General features: G+C 49.6%; 1 protein-coding gene and 1 pseudogene across 1 annotated transcript; both read left to right on the top strand.

Annotated features, from left to right (window-relative positions):
• Nucleotides 1–995: 995 nt before the first annotated feature.
• On the top strand, nucleotides 996–5,751 carry LOC104019213 (keratin, type II cytoskeletal cochleal-like; annotated as a pseudogene).
• A 3,213-nt stretch (nucleotides 5,752–8,964) lies between these two features.
• LOC104019211 (keratin, type II cytoskeletal cochleal-like) lies at nucleotides 8,965–13,302 on the top strand. The gene is made up of 9 exons (XM_009472439.2): nucleotides 8,965–9,762; nucleotides 10,240–10,448; nucleotides 10,947–11,007; nucleotides 11,268–11,363; nucleotides 11,624–11,788; nucleotides 11,935–12,060; nucleotides 12,451–12,671; nucleotides 12,956–12,990; nucleotides 13,091–13,302. Exons 1-9 carry the CDS (start codon nucleotides 9,133–9,135, stop codon nucleotides 13,300–13,302), a joined length of 1,755 nt encoding a protein of 584 aa, XP_009470714.2. The 5' UTR covers nucleotides 8,965–9,132.
• Nucleotides 13,303–16,215: the final 2,913 nt, after the last annotated feature.

Below are 16,215 nucleotides of genomic sequence, written 5' to 3' on the forward strand. Positions count from 1 at the left end.
ATTCGTTCCCCGTAATACCTCCCTCCCTCCGTGGGACCGAAAGCGCTCTAGGCAGTTGGCTGAAGATGTCTGCATCGCAGGGGCACTCCAAAAGGTGTTTTAAAGTCAGGAAAGATGGATCCCACGCATCAGAGCTAAACTTCTGGAAAGGCTGGTTCCAGACCTGCAGCTTGTGCAGAGAAAACAGGAGGGATTTATCTCCATCCCCTCTCCGGAGCAGGCAGCAAAGCTGTCAGGCCAAGTGCTAAACAAGGATGCGATCCCCAGGCAGTGTGATGCTCCCGAGCTGAGGTTTCTGTTGGGTCAGCAGATCGAAGCCGGGCTGGCTCAGACAAGCTGGCGGTACTGAGCTCTGCTCAGGTCTGTAATTAAAAACCCAAGAGAGAGAAAGCAAGAAAAGAAGCCAACATGACTTCTTCCATTTCACAGAAGATGCCAACTATCACATGAAGCAGCTGTTCTCCAGCATCCAGGGCCCAATCATGAAAGATGCTGAGCTCTCTGAACTCCTTTTAGGCTGAGTCCCAAAAAGTGCTTAGCACATACAACTCCCACACAGCTTTATCCTAAAATGTTGCCCGGCTAAATGAGGCAGGCCAGCTTTCAGGCTTGCATGCATGAACTCCTCTCTGATCCTCTTCATGGAGCAGAACATGTTCTCAGGCCACAGTGAATGCCAAGAAAATCACATAAAAACAAATGCATCTTTAGAAAAGGCTGAGATTTTCAGGGCTAAGCCCTCTGCGTTATCCCACTGGAGGCAAAAGAATTAAGAGGGTTCCCACCCATGGCACAAAGCCCTTTCGATATTTCAGCAAAGATGGGACTGAAAATCACCTATTTCATTTTCTAGGAAAGACTTACTTGCCTTTCCTGCATCTTTGTCACTCTGAACCCACCTCCTTTGATGAAAAATAAACAAATAAATAATAATTAAAAAAAATAATCCAAACTTACATTCACAGGGGTTTGCCAAACAATTTCACCAGTAAGGAATGACCAAGCCCAGTTCTCGTGTAAGCTGTTCCCCATGGAAGACCCTTCTGCAAGCAATAAGATGCGAGGTGTCAATCGATCTGACCGGTATCACTCGTGCTCCCCCCAAAACTAGGGAAAACAACAGACTCCCTCTTCAGGGCAGTCAGTGAAGGAGCGAAGCACACGGGTAGCTTGAGAGACAGAGCAGCAAATAAGACCAAATTTCTCTTTGCGGATCAGTGCACTCACTCCACCATCGCCTCGACCTGTTCAACCTTTGGCTTTGGATTTCCCCGGCTGGTGCAAAGGTCTGAGCTGGAAAATCTTACACTGCTTTCGTCTGCTCCACACCCTCCTTTGCTGCACCTGCTTTCTGCTTGTGGTTACAGACCAGCAGAGCCCTAGCACCAAGAGATACGCATGCACGGGTCCATCTCCTGTCCCGAGAGAATGAAAAGATTGTTCTCTTGGGGCTAACAAAATTGCAGAGGTCAAATGAAAGAAAGAAAGGAGTAAATTATTGAATTAGGCTTACAAAAGGAGCAACTCTGGCTAAAAGCTAATGTAACACCAAACCAAATCAGCCCCAGTGTTTGGATGCCTACAATATTCCCAAGAGTTTAACTCAGATTCTTCTTTTCCCACATGGAAAGCAAAGCAATGTTCCTTCCCTCGCTCCCAGTGCCCTGCAAACACCAAAAGATTGGTTCTGCTTCTCTCTTCCATGCTTACTATAAAAAAGGGAGGCTTGCAAATACAGTTTTTATGGGACCAGGGATTCCCTCTCATTCAAATTAGAAACACAGCCTACAACTGAATGATAGGTGCATGCTTAAAAGCAGCTCAGGTCACTATTCAGCAAAAGAGACGCGTGGGATATTACCAAACAATCTGAGCTCATAAACGTCTTAAACGTCTTGGTCATGCAGCCAAAGCCCATTTTCCTGGGACATAAAAAGGCGAAAGCTCTGCTTCCCATTGCAGAGGGTTTATGGCCAGGCCAGCTTGTGTGCACTGCCTCCTGCTCCTGCGTTCAGCTTCTCCCTCTGCCTTCATTCCCCTTCGAGCTGGTCTCAACACCTTGCCAGTCCTACCATGTCTGCGGTGGAGACGGGGACACGAGGCGTTTCAGCTCTTGCTCTGCTGTGATCTTGAGAAGCGTGAAGAGAGATATATACTGCCAGCACCATCTCATGCCAGAGAGGTGGTGGTGTGGGGTACGCCGGGCTGGGATGCTTTGGCAGCAGAAGCCTTGGTGGCAATGCAGGCTGCAACCCCAAGCTGGTGATCGGTGGCTGTCATCTCCTGCGATATGGCTACAGCTCCTCAACATGGGGTTGGGCTATGGAGGTGCTGGCTTTGGCTGCAGGGTTGGTGGAGCCCTCGGGGTTCTCATTGCCAAGGCCACAGTCAATGAGCATCTGCTCCGGCCGCTCAAGCTGGAGATGGACCCAAACCTTCAGTCTGTGAAGTACCAGGAAAAGGAGCAGATCAAGAGCCTCAATAACAAATTTGCCTTTTTCATTGACACGGCAAGAGAAGAGATGCCTGGCTCGACGGGCACCGCAGCTGCAGAGCCGTAACCAGCTGCCGTACGGCACAGCCAAGACAAGGAACGCATTTGCCATGCTGCTTACTAGCAACAGCAGCCAAAACTCACAGCCTGACTTTGCAGTAAGGACCTGTTCGGGTTTTAGGAGGAGGACATTCTGCACCACCTCAGAGCAAAAAGGTGCCTTCAGTGGGGGCAAGAAGGTATTTTCATGCTCCAAGAGCGGTGTAAAGCAGTCTTATTGCAAATGACAATCAAGCTTTGCTGTTACATGCAGAGAAGTGGATTCTCTAATGCCCCATTTTTAAATCACTTGAACCCTCACTTCAGTAGAATTCCCTCTGACTTACCCCACTCTGCTTTGGTGCTGAGTTTAACTTGTGCTTTTTGCATAATAACAACCAAGACATTTTTCTGAAGAACCTTCTTATGAGAAGATGCTGTTCGACAGATTTTAAATGCATGCCTTCTCCATTCACCTGATACTATCCTGAATAATTCACAGATTTTCTCTCAATTTGCCAGTTCTGGGGCTGTAATTGTTCATTTCTGTGTCACCAGTATAACAAATCGCTGTATTTCAAATGCTTTACATCTGGGTTTCAAGTCCAGCTCCTGGCACAACAGAACAAGGTGCTGGAGAGCACATGGGGATTTCTACAGGGACAAAAGTGTTACAGGAGCAACATTGAGCCAATGTTTGAAACTTATATTAGCAACTTGAAGAGGCAGTTGCGTGTTCTAGGAAGCGACAGAGCCAAGCTGGAAACAGAACTGAGCAGCATGCATGGAGATTACAAGAAAAAGTAGGGGGTTTTTAGATACACGCTCCAAAACTAGGGCTAGAACTGCTCTCGTCTAATTTTGGGGTGGCAAAGGCTGCACAAGATGCAAAATCTCCTCCAGATGTACATGTGTATGGCTTGCATCAGCAGTCGGTTTCCACACTGAGGCTGAGCATCTGGAGGTGGTAGAGGAAGATTAGATTCATATTCTTGCTTAAGCTGAATAACGAGAAGCCAAGTGATCTTTTTTCTTCTCCTTGCAGGTATGAAGAGGAAACTCGCTGAAAAACATGCGCTGAGAATGAGTTTGTTATGCTCAAGAAGGTACGAGCATTTCAAACCAACTCAAACACTTATTCTGGGCTTTTAGTATGAACAGCAGCCAATATTGCTGGAAAGAGAGGGTGAGACTGCCTCTCACTCTCCAGAGACTCTAGAGGGACCTAAAGGCCAGCTTTTGGGAAGATTTAGTTAAAAGAGTTGAATCCCACCTTAAGTGAGTCAGTTTTAGCTGAGCTTGTTCATTTGGGATGTTTGTATACCCCAACTGGTCAAAACCCTTCCTTCTCTTCTCTGTGTCTAGTGATTTTTTGTCTTCTGCCTAAGAGGATAAGAGAGCGAAACAATTTAATAGCATGGTAAAACTCATGTCCTTGAAAAAAGCAGCCCCAAGAGTTTGTAATCTCATCACTTGCTGGCATTAAGCAGTTTGCTCTTTCATTTCATAAACCTTTGACGCGCTTCAGGACGCAGATTGCGCCTATGTGAACCAAGCTGAGCTGGAAGCCAAGGTGGAGTCCCTCACCCAAGAGATCAACTGCCTGAGGAGCCTGTATGAAGTGGCCATGGCTCCTCCTTTTCCACTCCCTTTTCCTCCACCCCGTGCCTCTTTAGGCCTGTGGACTCAGGCTCCCACAACCCATCGCTTAAGTTCATGGAGATTTTCGGTGTTTCACGTGTACATCAGTTGACAGCTCCAGATTTCAAAGGTGTTACTCTTGCATTACACGGGCGAGATCCTAAGGAATCTGTTTCAACTTGACGGTGAAGGTAGGATCCAGAGATATTAAACCAGAAAATCCCTCTTTGGGTTTTCTGCAGTGAGCCTGAAGTCGTGGTACGTGGAGCCGACTGCATCTCCTTGTCTCCACACCATGGAGATCCCCAGGGAAAGCACCTCGGTGCAGATGACTGACAACCTTGCTGTCACCCCTCGGAAATCACTTAGCTCCAAGCACCCATTTCAGGCACCTCTGTTACTGTGCAAATGATCAACATTTTTGCTAAAAAGGCCAGTCCGATGCAGAAACCTGGTACTACAGCAAGGTGAGTCATGATGACTCTCACTAAAGTATTTATGCCCCACGTCTGCTAAGGGCCCTGCTTCTTCAGATTTCCCAATTTGGGTTGAACAGGCTTTTTAAAGGTCTGTTTTCTTAGCCACCTGCCATGTTTTCCTTATGTGTGACACATCCTCTGTTAATGCCTTCACAGACAGAGCTGCTGCTGTGTAAATGAGTCATTCGTGTCCCCCAGTGACAAAGGTTTTTGCCTTAAAGCTCAAGATCTGGGACTGCGGACCCAGAATCACATAGTAGGTTTAATTACTGACGTACCTCCTCACTCTGGTATTTATTTTCATTGCATTTTCTCTCTCCTCAGTATGAGGAACTGAGAGAAACTGCTGGCAAACACGACGACAGCTTGCGTAATACAAAGAATGAAATTGCGGAGCTGAATTGAGTGATTCAGAGACTGACTGGAGAATGTGAAAACACCAAAGCCCAGGTAAGGATGACTCAGGGGCAATAACGTGTCAATCGCCATTCCCGGGTTGCGGCTTTCCAAAACTCCTCCGCTACAGTGAGGGAGCAATAAAGTCAGTTTTCGTGAAATACATGGCAGCTGCTCAACTCTAAGACTTGCTGGTAACCCAGAGTACAGAGTAAAATGGTCTGTTATGGCTAATAACGGAACTACCATCAGTGGAGACCTGCAGTGAGAAGACAACACATAGACCAAAGTCTGAGCTAGGCAGAGAGAATCATCCTAGAGTTAAAGGTTTATCTATAGAGCCTGAAAATACAACAAAGCGCAGGTGGATGAATACACAGGCAGATTCAACAGCTCTGAACTATTCAAAGCACATGCAAATAAGTGGCAGCAATGAAAATCTCCTACCTGCAGTGATGCAAAGCGGAAGGAGCCATTGGTGAAGCTGCAGAGCACAGGGAAGTGGTTATCACAGATGCAAAGTGCAAACTCTCTGAGCTGGAGAAGGCAAAGCAGGACATGGCCCGTGAGCACCAAGAGCTGATGAACGTCAAGCTGGCCCCGGACATGGAGATCGCGACCTACAGGAAGCTGCTGGAGGGAGAGGAGAGGTGGTGGTTGCTCGTACAACCTTACAAGGAAGAAACAGTACCACCTCTGTAACTGCAGCAAATCCCACCGAGACCCAAAGTTCTAGGGGGTGACACTTCCCAAAGCGCTTTCCAGCATTTATGGACCCAAACACTTTACAAAGTCAAAAGCTGCTAAGGCACTCAAGCACTTAGATTTTCCCCCCAAATGGAAGGCCTTGCATGAATAAAGATGATGTCGTGCGTAGCCTCAGGTCTCATCAATCCAAAAGCTCAGCCACAGTCGTGCCTGGCCACCTTTGCCACCCCAGCCGAAATGACTGGGTTCCTATTCACACGTGGGCTAATTGAGGGGACAGAGGGAAAGCCCTTGGCCAGGACTTGCTCACGCTTACAGACACAGAGCCAGAGCAAAACCCTTTCCCTGCTTGGGCATGACACTGGACTCAGGAAAACTTCCTCACGGGCATGAGCAGAGCAGTTGAGTCATGGCAGGTCCAAAGCACCTGGCCTGCTGGCAGCTTCCCACATCCCCAAACCTCCCAATTATCGGACAGTTATAGGGACACACATTAAATAGGGACTTTGGTTTTTACACATCTCCATTTTCCCCATTACCCTAAGGTTGTGTGTAGACGGTAGCTGCTCTGTGAATATTTTTAAGTACCAGACAAATCCCTGTTCCTACTAGTCCCCCAGGATCTCCTCTGTAGGATGGAATGAAATGTTTTCTTTGCAGCTGTGCGTCAATCCCCAGGAAGAATCACATGCAATACCGACGCACACTTTGGCGGCAGCTACTCTTCCAGCAGCAGATCCGTACTCAGGAGCAGAGGTCTAGTGAGCGGAGGAGGTGTCTGTGGCAAAAGCATCATCACCAACTCTGGAGACATCTGTGCTCCTTGTACCACCATGGGAGGAGCGGGAAGAGCTCCAACGCCAAACTCGTGTCCTCTACAACCTCCTGCAGGTCAAAACACTAAGAAAACCAGCAAGCATTGACAGGAGGGTCCTCACTCCACCAGTTCATATCAGCAGGAGCCTGCTAGCAGCACACACAGAAACCACGTGGCGGATCGTAAAGCTTTCAGCCCAGTCCATGTTGCTTATTCCCTGCCACATTCACTACTGTTATGAGACTTGCTCTTTTCATCGCTTTATGCTGTAGTTTTACAAATAGGCTCTTCCCAAAGTTTGCCTGTTCCCCCTGGGTTGCGTAGGTCTAGCAAAGCTTGTGCAGCATCGCTCTCTTAACTAGGCAGTGCACAGTTAGCACCGCGTAGGTAATAAGGAACCATTTACCTGGGTTAAAAACACTAAGCGATACGAGTTTCTGCTCCTCCAGCGTATGGACATGATTGCAAAAAGTTAAAAATCAAAGGGAGCAGAGGAGTCTTACCTAGAACATCCGATTCCTCTGTGATGTTTGTTGGTTGCCTTTGTCTTGTTTTTTCCTCTATTTCTCCCCAATAGACTGCCACAGCAAATCTGAGATCACATGGTAGGGCTCCTCTTTTCAGAGTTACGAAACACACATTAACGAGACAATATAAAAAAATAACAAAACCACCAAACCCAAACGCAAATCGAGGCCAAGGCCGTCTCTCATTGGAGTCCCCAAGAGATCCGCTGGCTTTTGGAAAATGTGGGGTGCAGAGCTGGTCCATGGGAACAGGGAGGGGGGTGAGGAGATCAGGCCGCAACCCATCTCACCCACCACGCTCCCCCCGTGTCCGTCACTCAGTGAACATCATAGCCCTGCACCTAATCCCCGAAACCCAGGAGGAAAGGGGGGGGGAAACTCCCTGGGGGCCTAAAACCACTGTGCTATGACGGAGCTGCTAGGAGTGACTCCAGCCAGACTGCGTGCATGCAGCTGGGATGCGAGAGATCACAAGAACAGGAACAAACCCAGGGGCTATTTTCCTGCTCTGAAGAGGAAGGAAGAGGAGGAATTCTCCCATCGAAAAGTTTTTCTGAAACAAAACCTTTTTTTTTTTTTTTTTTAAATTGAGATTTTTCCATTAAAAAAAGAAAAAAATGTAGCACCAAGACATCTCACTCCCAACATGCTCAACCTGATTTGAACTATTTGGGTTAATTGAGCTAGCTCAAAACATTTTGGGGTTTTTTGAAGTCTGTTCAACAACGTATTCAGCTGCCTCTCCCCGTTGCATTGGAGAACCTGCAGCTTTATCCCCTGTCCCTCTCTCCTGTTGGGTCAGGCTCCCTGCAAGCCCAGCCTCCTGCAACCCCTGTCCTCAGATTTCTGTCCCAAAGCGCTGTAGAGTTGCATTTGGTGTCAGTTGTCTCATCAAAAGCAGAAAGCGTTTCCTCGGATGACAACGTGGAGAGAAGAGATACAGCCAGAGAGCCATAAAATACAACTACAGTCTGGAGCAACGTGGTCTGACACATGAGGATTGAGGACAATCCCAAGATTAACTCCAGATCTTCTCATGCCCCGTTCCCCTAAGGATGTCTGTAAGCCTTGGAGCCGAAGTGTCCAAGAGCTCCCAGATTCCATCAGCAAAGCTGGTAATTTTGGCTTGCAATTGTAACCAACCACTGAATAGGGAAGGGGAAAGAAATGCAGTAAACAAAACAAAATCATTAGTTTGAAACTTCCACCCTGCCCCTACAAAACACGCTGCCCTCCCACACAGCGACGCGGGCACCGACGCTATCCCTGTTCTTCCAAGGACCTGGACACACACGCGCGTGAACAGCAAAGCCGGGAAGAGTCCGAGCCCTGACGCCGCAATGAGGGCACTCACCCAACGTAGGAGGCGAAGGACCAAGCCTGGCCCTGCCCCAGACCAGGTGGGAACCCAGCCTTCAAGTTGAGGGATGAGGGGAGGAGGAGACGCCACTTTCCTGAGGACGTGGCCAGTAAGAGTGTCTGCAAAAGCTACCATGTTCCAAGCATCGGTTTCAATTTCAACTGATCAGCAATTCCCCCCAAATATATTATCAGGTTGGAAAAGACTCATATCAGCAACCTGCAGAAAAATCACCTTGAGAAATAGATTCGGCCCCACAGATGTTTCCCTGGTATTAAAACACGTTGCCTTTTTATAGGCAGAATCAACAAAACATGGTCATTTACCCCTAACCTGCCAGCGAGACTTTGTTCATTAGTTCTCAGTAAATTCACATGTATAACCGATAGTTTTTATTAAACAGTAGGTTGAATCACAGCAAAACCTAAAGATCTCCTTTGATAGAAAAGCATTTTACATTTGCAAAGGCTCAGTTCCACTTCGTCCAACCTAAAGAAAGGGGAATGTGCAATTTTTACCATGTCTCCTGAAAACAACTCACCCAGCACAACTCCCCTAATTTTTTGTTGCTATTACACAAGACCCGAACATGACCCCTCTGACTTAACAGCATTCTTCAAACCTTTACGGGGCAAAAGTGCTGCTGCTTTCTCTGTTGGTAAGCGCGGCATATGCTAAGTAGTTCACATTCTTTGCATCATAAACATTTTGTGGAAGTTTCATGCAGCCTCGCCCCGTTTTCCACGCAAATAAAAGGAAGAAGGTGCTCCACTGTGGTCAGAGGGAACTGCACCCTCGAACCTCCTCCCAGCTCATCGCCTGCACCAGTCCCTCTCCCACCAGCAGCCATGTCCTGCTGCTCCTACAGCACCCGCTCCAGCCACGCCATCAGGAATTGCAGCTCTTCCTCTGCCGCTCTTCTCAGGAATCGATGTAGTTTCATCACTGCCTCGTGTCATTGGGGTGGTGGCATGGGCTACTGTGGTTTGGGTTGCTTCAGCAGCAGAAGTCTGGATTGCGTGGCATTCTCCAGGCCCGGAATAGCTGTTGGAAGATCTCCTCCTCCGAGACGTGGATATGGCTTCGGTGCAGCTGGCACAGGGTTTGGTTGCAGAGGTGCTGGCTTTGGCTACAGGGTTCATGGAGTCTCCAAGCCATGCACCATCACCCCCATCACCATCAACGAGCAACTGCTCCAACCGCTCAGACTGGAACTTGATCCCAACATGCAAACGGTGAAGTACCAAGAGAAGGAGCAGATCAAGACCCTCAACAACAAATTTGCGTCTTTCATTGACAAGGTGAGCTGGGAACCCCTCCTCAGCTCCAGTTTGCAGGCACTAGAGTCCAAGTGAGGTGTCTAGCATGGAAAGGGCATGAAATCCTTGTAAGACAACTCATTTTAGACACAGAGGGCAACTTCCAGTTGAGTACCAAGGTCTTTATGAGCCACTGGGGAAGCTTCAGTGTCCAGGCACTATTGATCCAATCTCTAGGCCTGACTGCAGGAAGGGAACGAGCTAAAACCAGTTGCCCATTCCCCTCTGCACATCCCCAATTTATTGCAAATCTCTCCTTTCTGGAAGTGCTTAGATTTTTGTGCATTTCCCCATGGGTGGCCCAGAAACAGCCTACGCACAAAAGCACACTGGATTAGGAAACGCTGCGTTCACATGTATCAAGAGCAGGAACACACATCTCCCTGCTGTTGCACAGACGCTGGCTCTCACAAGCCCTTAATCCTCATCTTGTTTCCTATTTTGCTTTCTGGGATTCAGGTTCGACTCCTGGAACAGCAGAACAAGGTGCTGGAGACCAAGTGGAGCTTCCTGCAGGGTCAAAAAACCTGCAAGAATACCATCATGCCCATGTTAGAGGCTTATATTGGCAACTTGAAGAAGCAGCTGGAAGCACTGGGGTGCAACAGAGCCCAGTTCGAAACAGACCTGAAAGCAGCACAGCAGGTTTTGGAAACCAACAGGAAAATGTAAGTAAAAAAAATAAAAAATGTGAGTGTAGGGCTCAAAATGTTGTTCGAGATTTGTAAACAGGCAGAGACCGAACTTTTTGTTGTAGTCAATGGTTCCCAGAGACCTGGTAGGTAGATGGAGAGATCTACCAGGATCTCAGTATATAAAATAAGGTTCCAATTTACAGAGAGATGGAGGAAACAGAGGATGTCCTTCTTCCAGGTTCTCTTTTTCTCCTTCCTAATTCAAGGAATTTAGAAATGCTGGGCAGCTATTTGCTGTTGCAGAGGTCAAATGAAAACAGTTCTGCTGCAAATTTGTAAAGACGCAGAAACCTCTCTGACAACATGTTTGCTTTCCCATGGTCTACGAAACAAGACCAAAGCATCCCAAAACATTGTTTGGGGAGAAGGAAAAAAATTAGGAGTTTCACTTCTTGAAAGAAGGCCTGCAGAAACCCCAACAAAGATGTAATTGTGCTGAACTCAAACAAGATCTCCCATTTTCCCACACAGGTACAAGGACGAACGCAGCCAGCGGACGTGCACCGAGAGTGAGTTTATTGCCCTGAAGAAGGTGAGCAAGGGGCTGTTTGAACTCTCCTCTCCGGGTTCAGGTCTTTGGGGTGCACGCGGTGATTTATTTCCCAAAAGCAGCACACAAAACAAGTACGAGCAGGAGCCGGTGCTTGGGTTTGCTTGAACTCAGCAGCACCTGTGTAATTGGGAGCTGGCGCACGGTCCCGGTACCAGCACTGAAAGTCCCTCACCCCAAGGGGAGCCCTGAGTCTGCTCTCGCTAACAAACTTCCTTCTTCTATCCCCAATGCATCTCCAGGACGCCGACTGTTTTTTCTTAAACAAAGCAGAGCTGGAGGCCAAGGTGGAAAGCCTGAAAGAAGAGGTTGAATTCCTGAGAATGTTCTACGAAGAGGTAAGAAGCCTCCCTATTGCTCCACCCGTCATTTGCATTTCCCAGCTGGATTTTGAAGTTGCTTATCCCAAAGGACAGGGGAAGAGGGGGTAAGGCAGGGCGGTGGTCATCGCTTGCGCTGAATGGTGAGACATGCAGTTCATCTCTGGTTGGTCACTGCAAAGGGGGACAGAGTGGCACAACATGGGGGACACATCAGCTTGGGGCTGGACTTGGAGCACAGCATCTCTCTGACCAGCTCAACCCCATGTCGCCACCAGGAGACCCACCAGCTGCGGGCCCAGATCTCAGATACTTCGGTGGTGGTGCAGATGGACAATAGCCGAGATCTCGACTTCGATGGCATCATCGCAGACGTCAAGGCTCAGTACAAGGACATTGCCCGCAGGAGCCGGGCAGAAGCACAGGCCTGGCATGAAAGCAAGGTGAGAAAACCTGGCAAAGGGAAGGTTTGGGTGCAGTTTCTCTCTTCAGACCCAGAGAAACACCCCCCCACCCTCCTGATTTGCTCTAACTTAACTCAAAGCATGTGTTTTTGGGATATGCAACCATGTCTTTTGGGCTTTTTTAGTTGGAGGAGCTGCGAGTCACTGCAGGCAGAAATGCTGACAGCCTGCGAGAGACAAAAATCAAGATAGGTGAGCTGACACGGATAGTCCAGAGACTGAACGGAGAAGTCAGGAGCACCAAGGACCAGGTGAGCACAGCCAGGTCGGGCTGTTTCAGCAGGGCAGAGAGTGAATTGCTGTTCCTGCGAGCTCCCACAACTAAATTAAATGGTGCTGTAGCACCTTGCAAAGGGTGTTCATGAGCTGGGACTCTGCTGCTTCAACTAGGGCTGCATTAAAGCCCAACTCATGCAGTACCTGAAGGCAAGTGCAGTTACAGCATCCCATCCCCTGCAAGCAACACGAGGGAGCACTGAAACTGCATGTCCAGCCCCCTCAAGCCCCTGCCAGCGGGGCCGCGTGCTCATCTTACTGCTGGGCTGAATGGCCAACCAGACTTTAAACCCATCTCTTGATCATGCATTACGTTTGAAGATAGCAAGAGACAGCTAAGACTGACCGTGTCTCGCTCCTTGCAGCGCTGCAAGCTGGAAGCCGCCGTGGCCGACGCTGAGCAGCGTGGGGAAACGGCCGTCAAGGATGCGAAGCACAAACTCTCCGAGCTGGAGGCAGCCCTGCAGCAGACCAAGGCAGACCTCGCCCAGCAGCTCCACAAGTACCAGGAGCTCGTGAACGCCAAGCTGGCCCTGGACATCGAGATCGTCACCTATAGGAAGCTGCTGGAAGGAGAGGAGAGCAGGTGAGTGACAGACCCTGGCAGGGCTGCACCAGCTACTTCAGATGCATGTGTTGAAAGGAAAAACAAGCGGCCAGTGCTGTTTTGGAGCTGCCATGCTGCAAGTCATCTACGCAGCTCTGATGGAGATCAGTTCTTCCTATCAGTCCTAATACACCTCCACCCAAACAGCCAGTCCTAGCACCTCCAAGAGACAGGCTAGAGAGGGTCAGGCTCACGGCTGAGGCTAAAGGGCTTCGCATTTGAACACAGATTGATAACGTGCAACCTTTTCCCATTCTCTACAGGCTCTGTGAAAAAGGCGGCTTCCCTGTCAACATCCGTAAGTTGGAGTATTCACCTTCTACCAAACTCAGGCATCTTCTGCCTTTGCTCCCAGGAGTTCCCTAAGCTGAAAGTCAGCTTTGCTCTGCCTTTTGCAGCTGTCTGCCATTCGCAGGGAGGTCTCACCTATGGCCTAGAGCCTGGCTTTGCAAGTGCCCATGCGTCAGTCAACAGGAACGCGTGCTGGGCCAGCAGCGTGGGGCTCTGCGGCACAGAGGTGAGCTGCAGCGATGGTGGTAGCAGCAGGAGCACGAGGAGCTCCCACGTGAAGGTGATGTCCATGACCAAGTCAGCCAGGAGCAACATGTAAAGAGCTGTAGATATGTGGCAAGGCTGGAAACAAAGCAACACGCACACCTTTCTGCCAACACACACCAACAGCCAGGCCAGAGGCGGATCGAGTGCACCCAGCTCCCCCGTTTTCCATGCATGGGGATACAAAGAGTAAAGAGGGCTTTCCCATGGTCACGAGTTTTGCTATTTCTGCTAAGGAATCTAGGAGCAAGAAGGGCTAAAATCCCCCTCATTGCTCCCATTATGCAGTTAAAACAAGATGCCTTTGGTGTAATTCCCTGGTCTTTCCACTCCTGCAGATTCAAGGATTAAAATGAAGCATGAGAGAGGACACCTTCTACTTAAGAGCTTTATCCAGCCCAGTTATCTCAGCAGCTCTCACCCCGGATCAACCTAGTTTTTTCAGCCAGCCTTTTAGATTACACATACACCCCTGGCACGAGCAGAACTCACCCAAAATTGCCTAGCTTGCAGTTTCCCTACACATTGCATCGATTTCATTGATTATTTGCCCCAAAAGAGAGATTTCAAAGGCTGTTGCTGTTTGAAGGTAGCTTGCTTATGTACTTGCATTACCTGTTTTGAAACTGATCCTCAACTTTCCTTTTCCTTCTGGGTTTTTAATGGTCTGGCTCATCTGTTGCCATAAATGCCATCATAACTGAAGAGTCTGGGGGCCAGAGTCCCCTGTCAGGTATGAAAGGGACTGATCCATCGACGTATCTGGCCCTAGGACACAAAGCTCCCCGTGATCTTGTTCAAGGGATCCAAACCCAACCTTTAACGCACGGGACCAGCATCCATTGCCTTCCCAGTTGTCCAGTACCTAGCGCACTGAACTGCTAGCGTAAGTACATTAGCCCTATTTGGGGAAAAAAAAAAAAAAGAGGAGGCAGGGATTTATTTCTAACGACCTGATATTTTGCCAGCAGCTTTCATCCTAGTTTTAGTCTTGCATCTCCAATAAATTGACATAGCAACTCAGTTACTTTCATTCGACACCTTCATTTGGGGAAAGGAGAGTTAATTCCTGTCTCTGCTCCAGGATCTCAATGCCAAAAGGGCATTAGACCAAAGGGTCTAAAACAGGCCCAGGCCAAGGCCTCCATCCGCTGGGAGCTCTTCCTTCCTCACCCAGACACCGCTCCTCAATAGTCTCCCAGAGAATGAATCACAGAGGGCTTTGGGATGGACCTTTCCAGGCCATCCCGTCCGTCCCCCTGCCATGGGCAGGGACATCCACAACCAGATCAGGGTGCTCACAGCCCCCTCCAGCCTGGCCTTGAAGGTTTCCAGGGATGGGGCATCCACCACCTCTCTGGGCAACCCCTGCCAGTGTCTCACCACCCTCATCATGAAAATTTTTTTTCTTGTGTTTAGTCTAAACCTACGCTCCTTTAGTTTAAAACCATCACCCCTCGTCCTAGCGCTACAGGCCCTGCTAAAAAGCCTGTCCCCATCTTTCTTCTCAGCCCCCTTTAAACACTGCAAGGCCGCAATGAGGCCTCCCCGCAGCCTCCTCCTCTCCAGGCTGAACCCCCCCAGCTCTCAGCCTGTCCCCACAGCAGAGCTGTGCCGCCCTCGGATCGTCTCCGTGGCCTCCTCTGGCCCCGCTCCCACAGCTCCCTGTCCTTCCCGTGCTGAGGACCCCCGAGCTGGAGGCAGGGCTCCAGGGGGGTCTCCCCAGAGCGGAGCAGAGGGGCAGAATCCCCCCATCGCCCCGCTGCCCACGCTGTGGGGGACGCAGCCCAGGAGACGCTTGGCTTTCTGGGCTGTGAGCACACATCGCCGGCTCATGGCCAGCTTCTCATCCATCAGCACCCCCGAGTCCCTCTCCTCAGGGCTGCTCTCCACCCCTCCATCCCCCAGCCTGTGCTGACACCGGGGGTTGCCCCCACCCAGGTGCGGGACCCTGCCCTTGGCCTTGTTGAACCCCATGAGGTTCACACAGGCCCATTTCTCAAGCTTGTATAACCCCCAGCGCATCTGTTCTCCATGCATGTGAGCAGCTAGGCAAGGAGCGGGGCTATAACCTCTCTCCAGAGCACCACTGAGTTGGAAGTACAGCTCTCTTCTTCCTCACACCCGCACAGAAGGAGCAGGACCCGTTCCAGCCCATGCTGAGGGTTTACGGCACAGCGGCTGCCAGCGAGGCACGGGAGGCAGGTGCTTCCCAGGTTAGATGTCTTCATTAGGACAGGGTGGAGCCCCAAATGATTTTTCCCCCAGGAAAAACAAACAAACAAGAACATTTAGAGGGTACTGACTAAGCAAAGATGCTCTAGCGATTTGCATAAAGCTAACTGACACTTTTTATTACTATCATTGATTGCTAAATCCCCTTAAAACCATCACCAATTGCCTCGAGTTGCCTGGGAACTCCTGGAAGCCATATACCAGGAGCTGCTGGATGGTTTCACACCCCCTTGTCCTTCCTCTCATCCCAGCACCAGAGCAGGTCCTGCTCAGCTCTCCAACAGGGCACAGCGTCGTTGCAGCGACCCCGGAGGCAAAGCAGACCCAACTCCCAGCCCGTCCTGCGCACCTCTTCCCAGGCTGCGGCTGCTCCAGCACAAAGTGCCGCCATCTCCAGCAGGAGGCTGGAGAACCTCTCTTCATCTCTACTGCATGGGGTGTTGTCCTTTATAACCTCATCAAGCCAATTAGGCTTCCCATCAAGCTAATTAGGCATCCCAGGTGGAAGCCTTCCCAGGATAGGAGTTGTTTCCCCCCCACCTTGCTCCTCCCTGCCCAGTGGGAGCTGGGGACTCAGCCCAGCCCATACTGGTTTCGTGCCATTTAATTTGTTTTAAGCACAAGATGAAAATCAAAATCAACCTCAGAGCAGGGTTTTGGCCTTGGTAGTTACTGAAAAACTGATGGAAACCAAAGCAAAAGCAGCTTAAACACCAGGGAACTGAAGAAAGCT

Source organism: Nipponia nippon, unplaced genomic scaffold (genome assembly GCF_047370975.1).
Source record: "Nipponia nippon isolate SJK-2023a ecotype South Korea unplaced genomic scaffold, ASM4737097v1 scaffold_35, whole genome shotgun sequence".
In the NCBI taxonomy this organism is placed as follows: Eukaryota; Metazoa; Chordata; class Aves; order Pelecaniformes; family Threskiornithidae; genus Nipponia; species Nipponia nippon.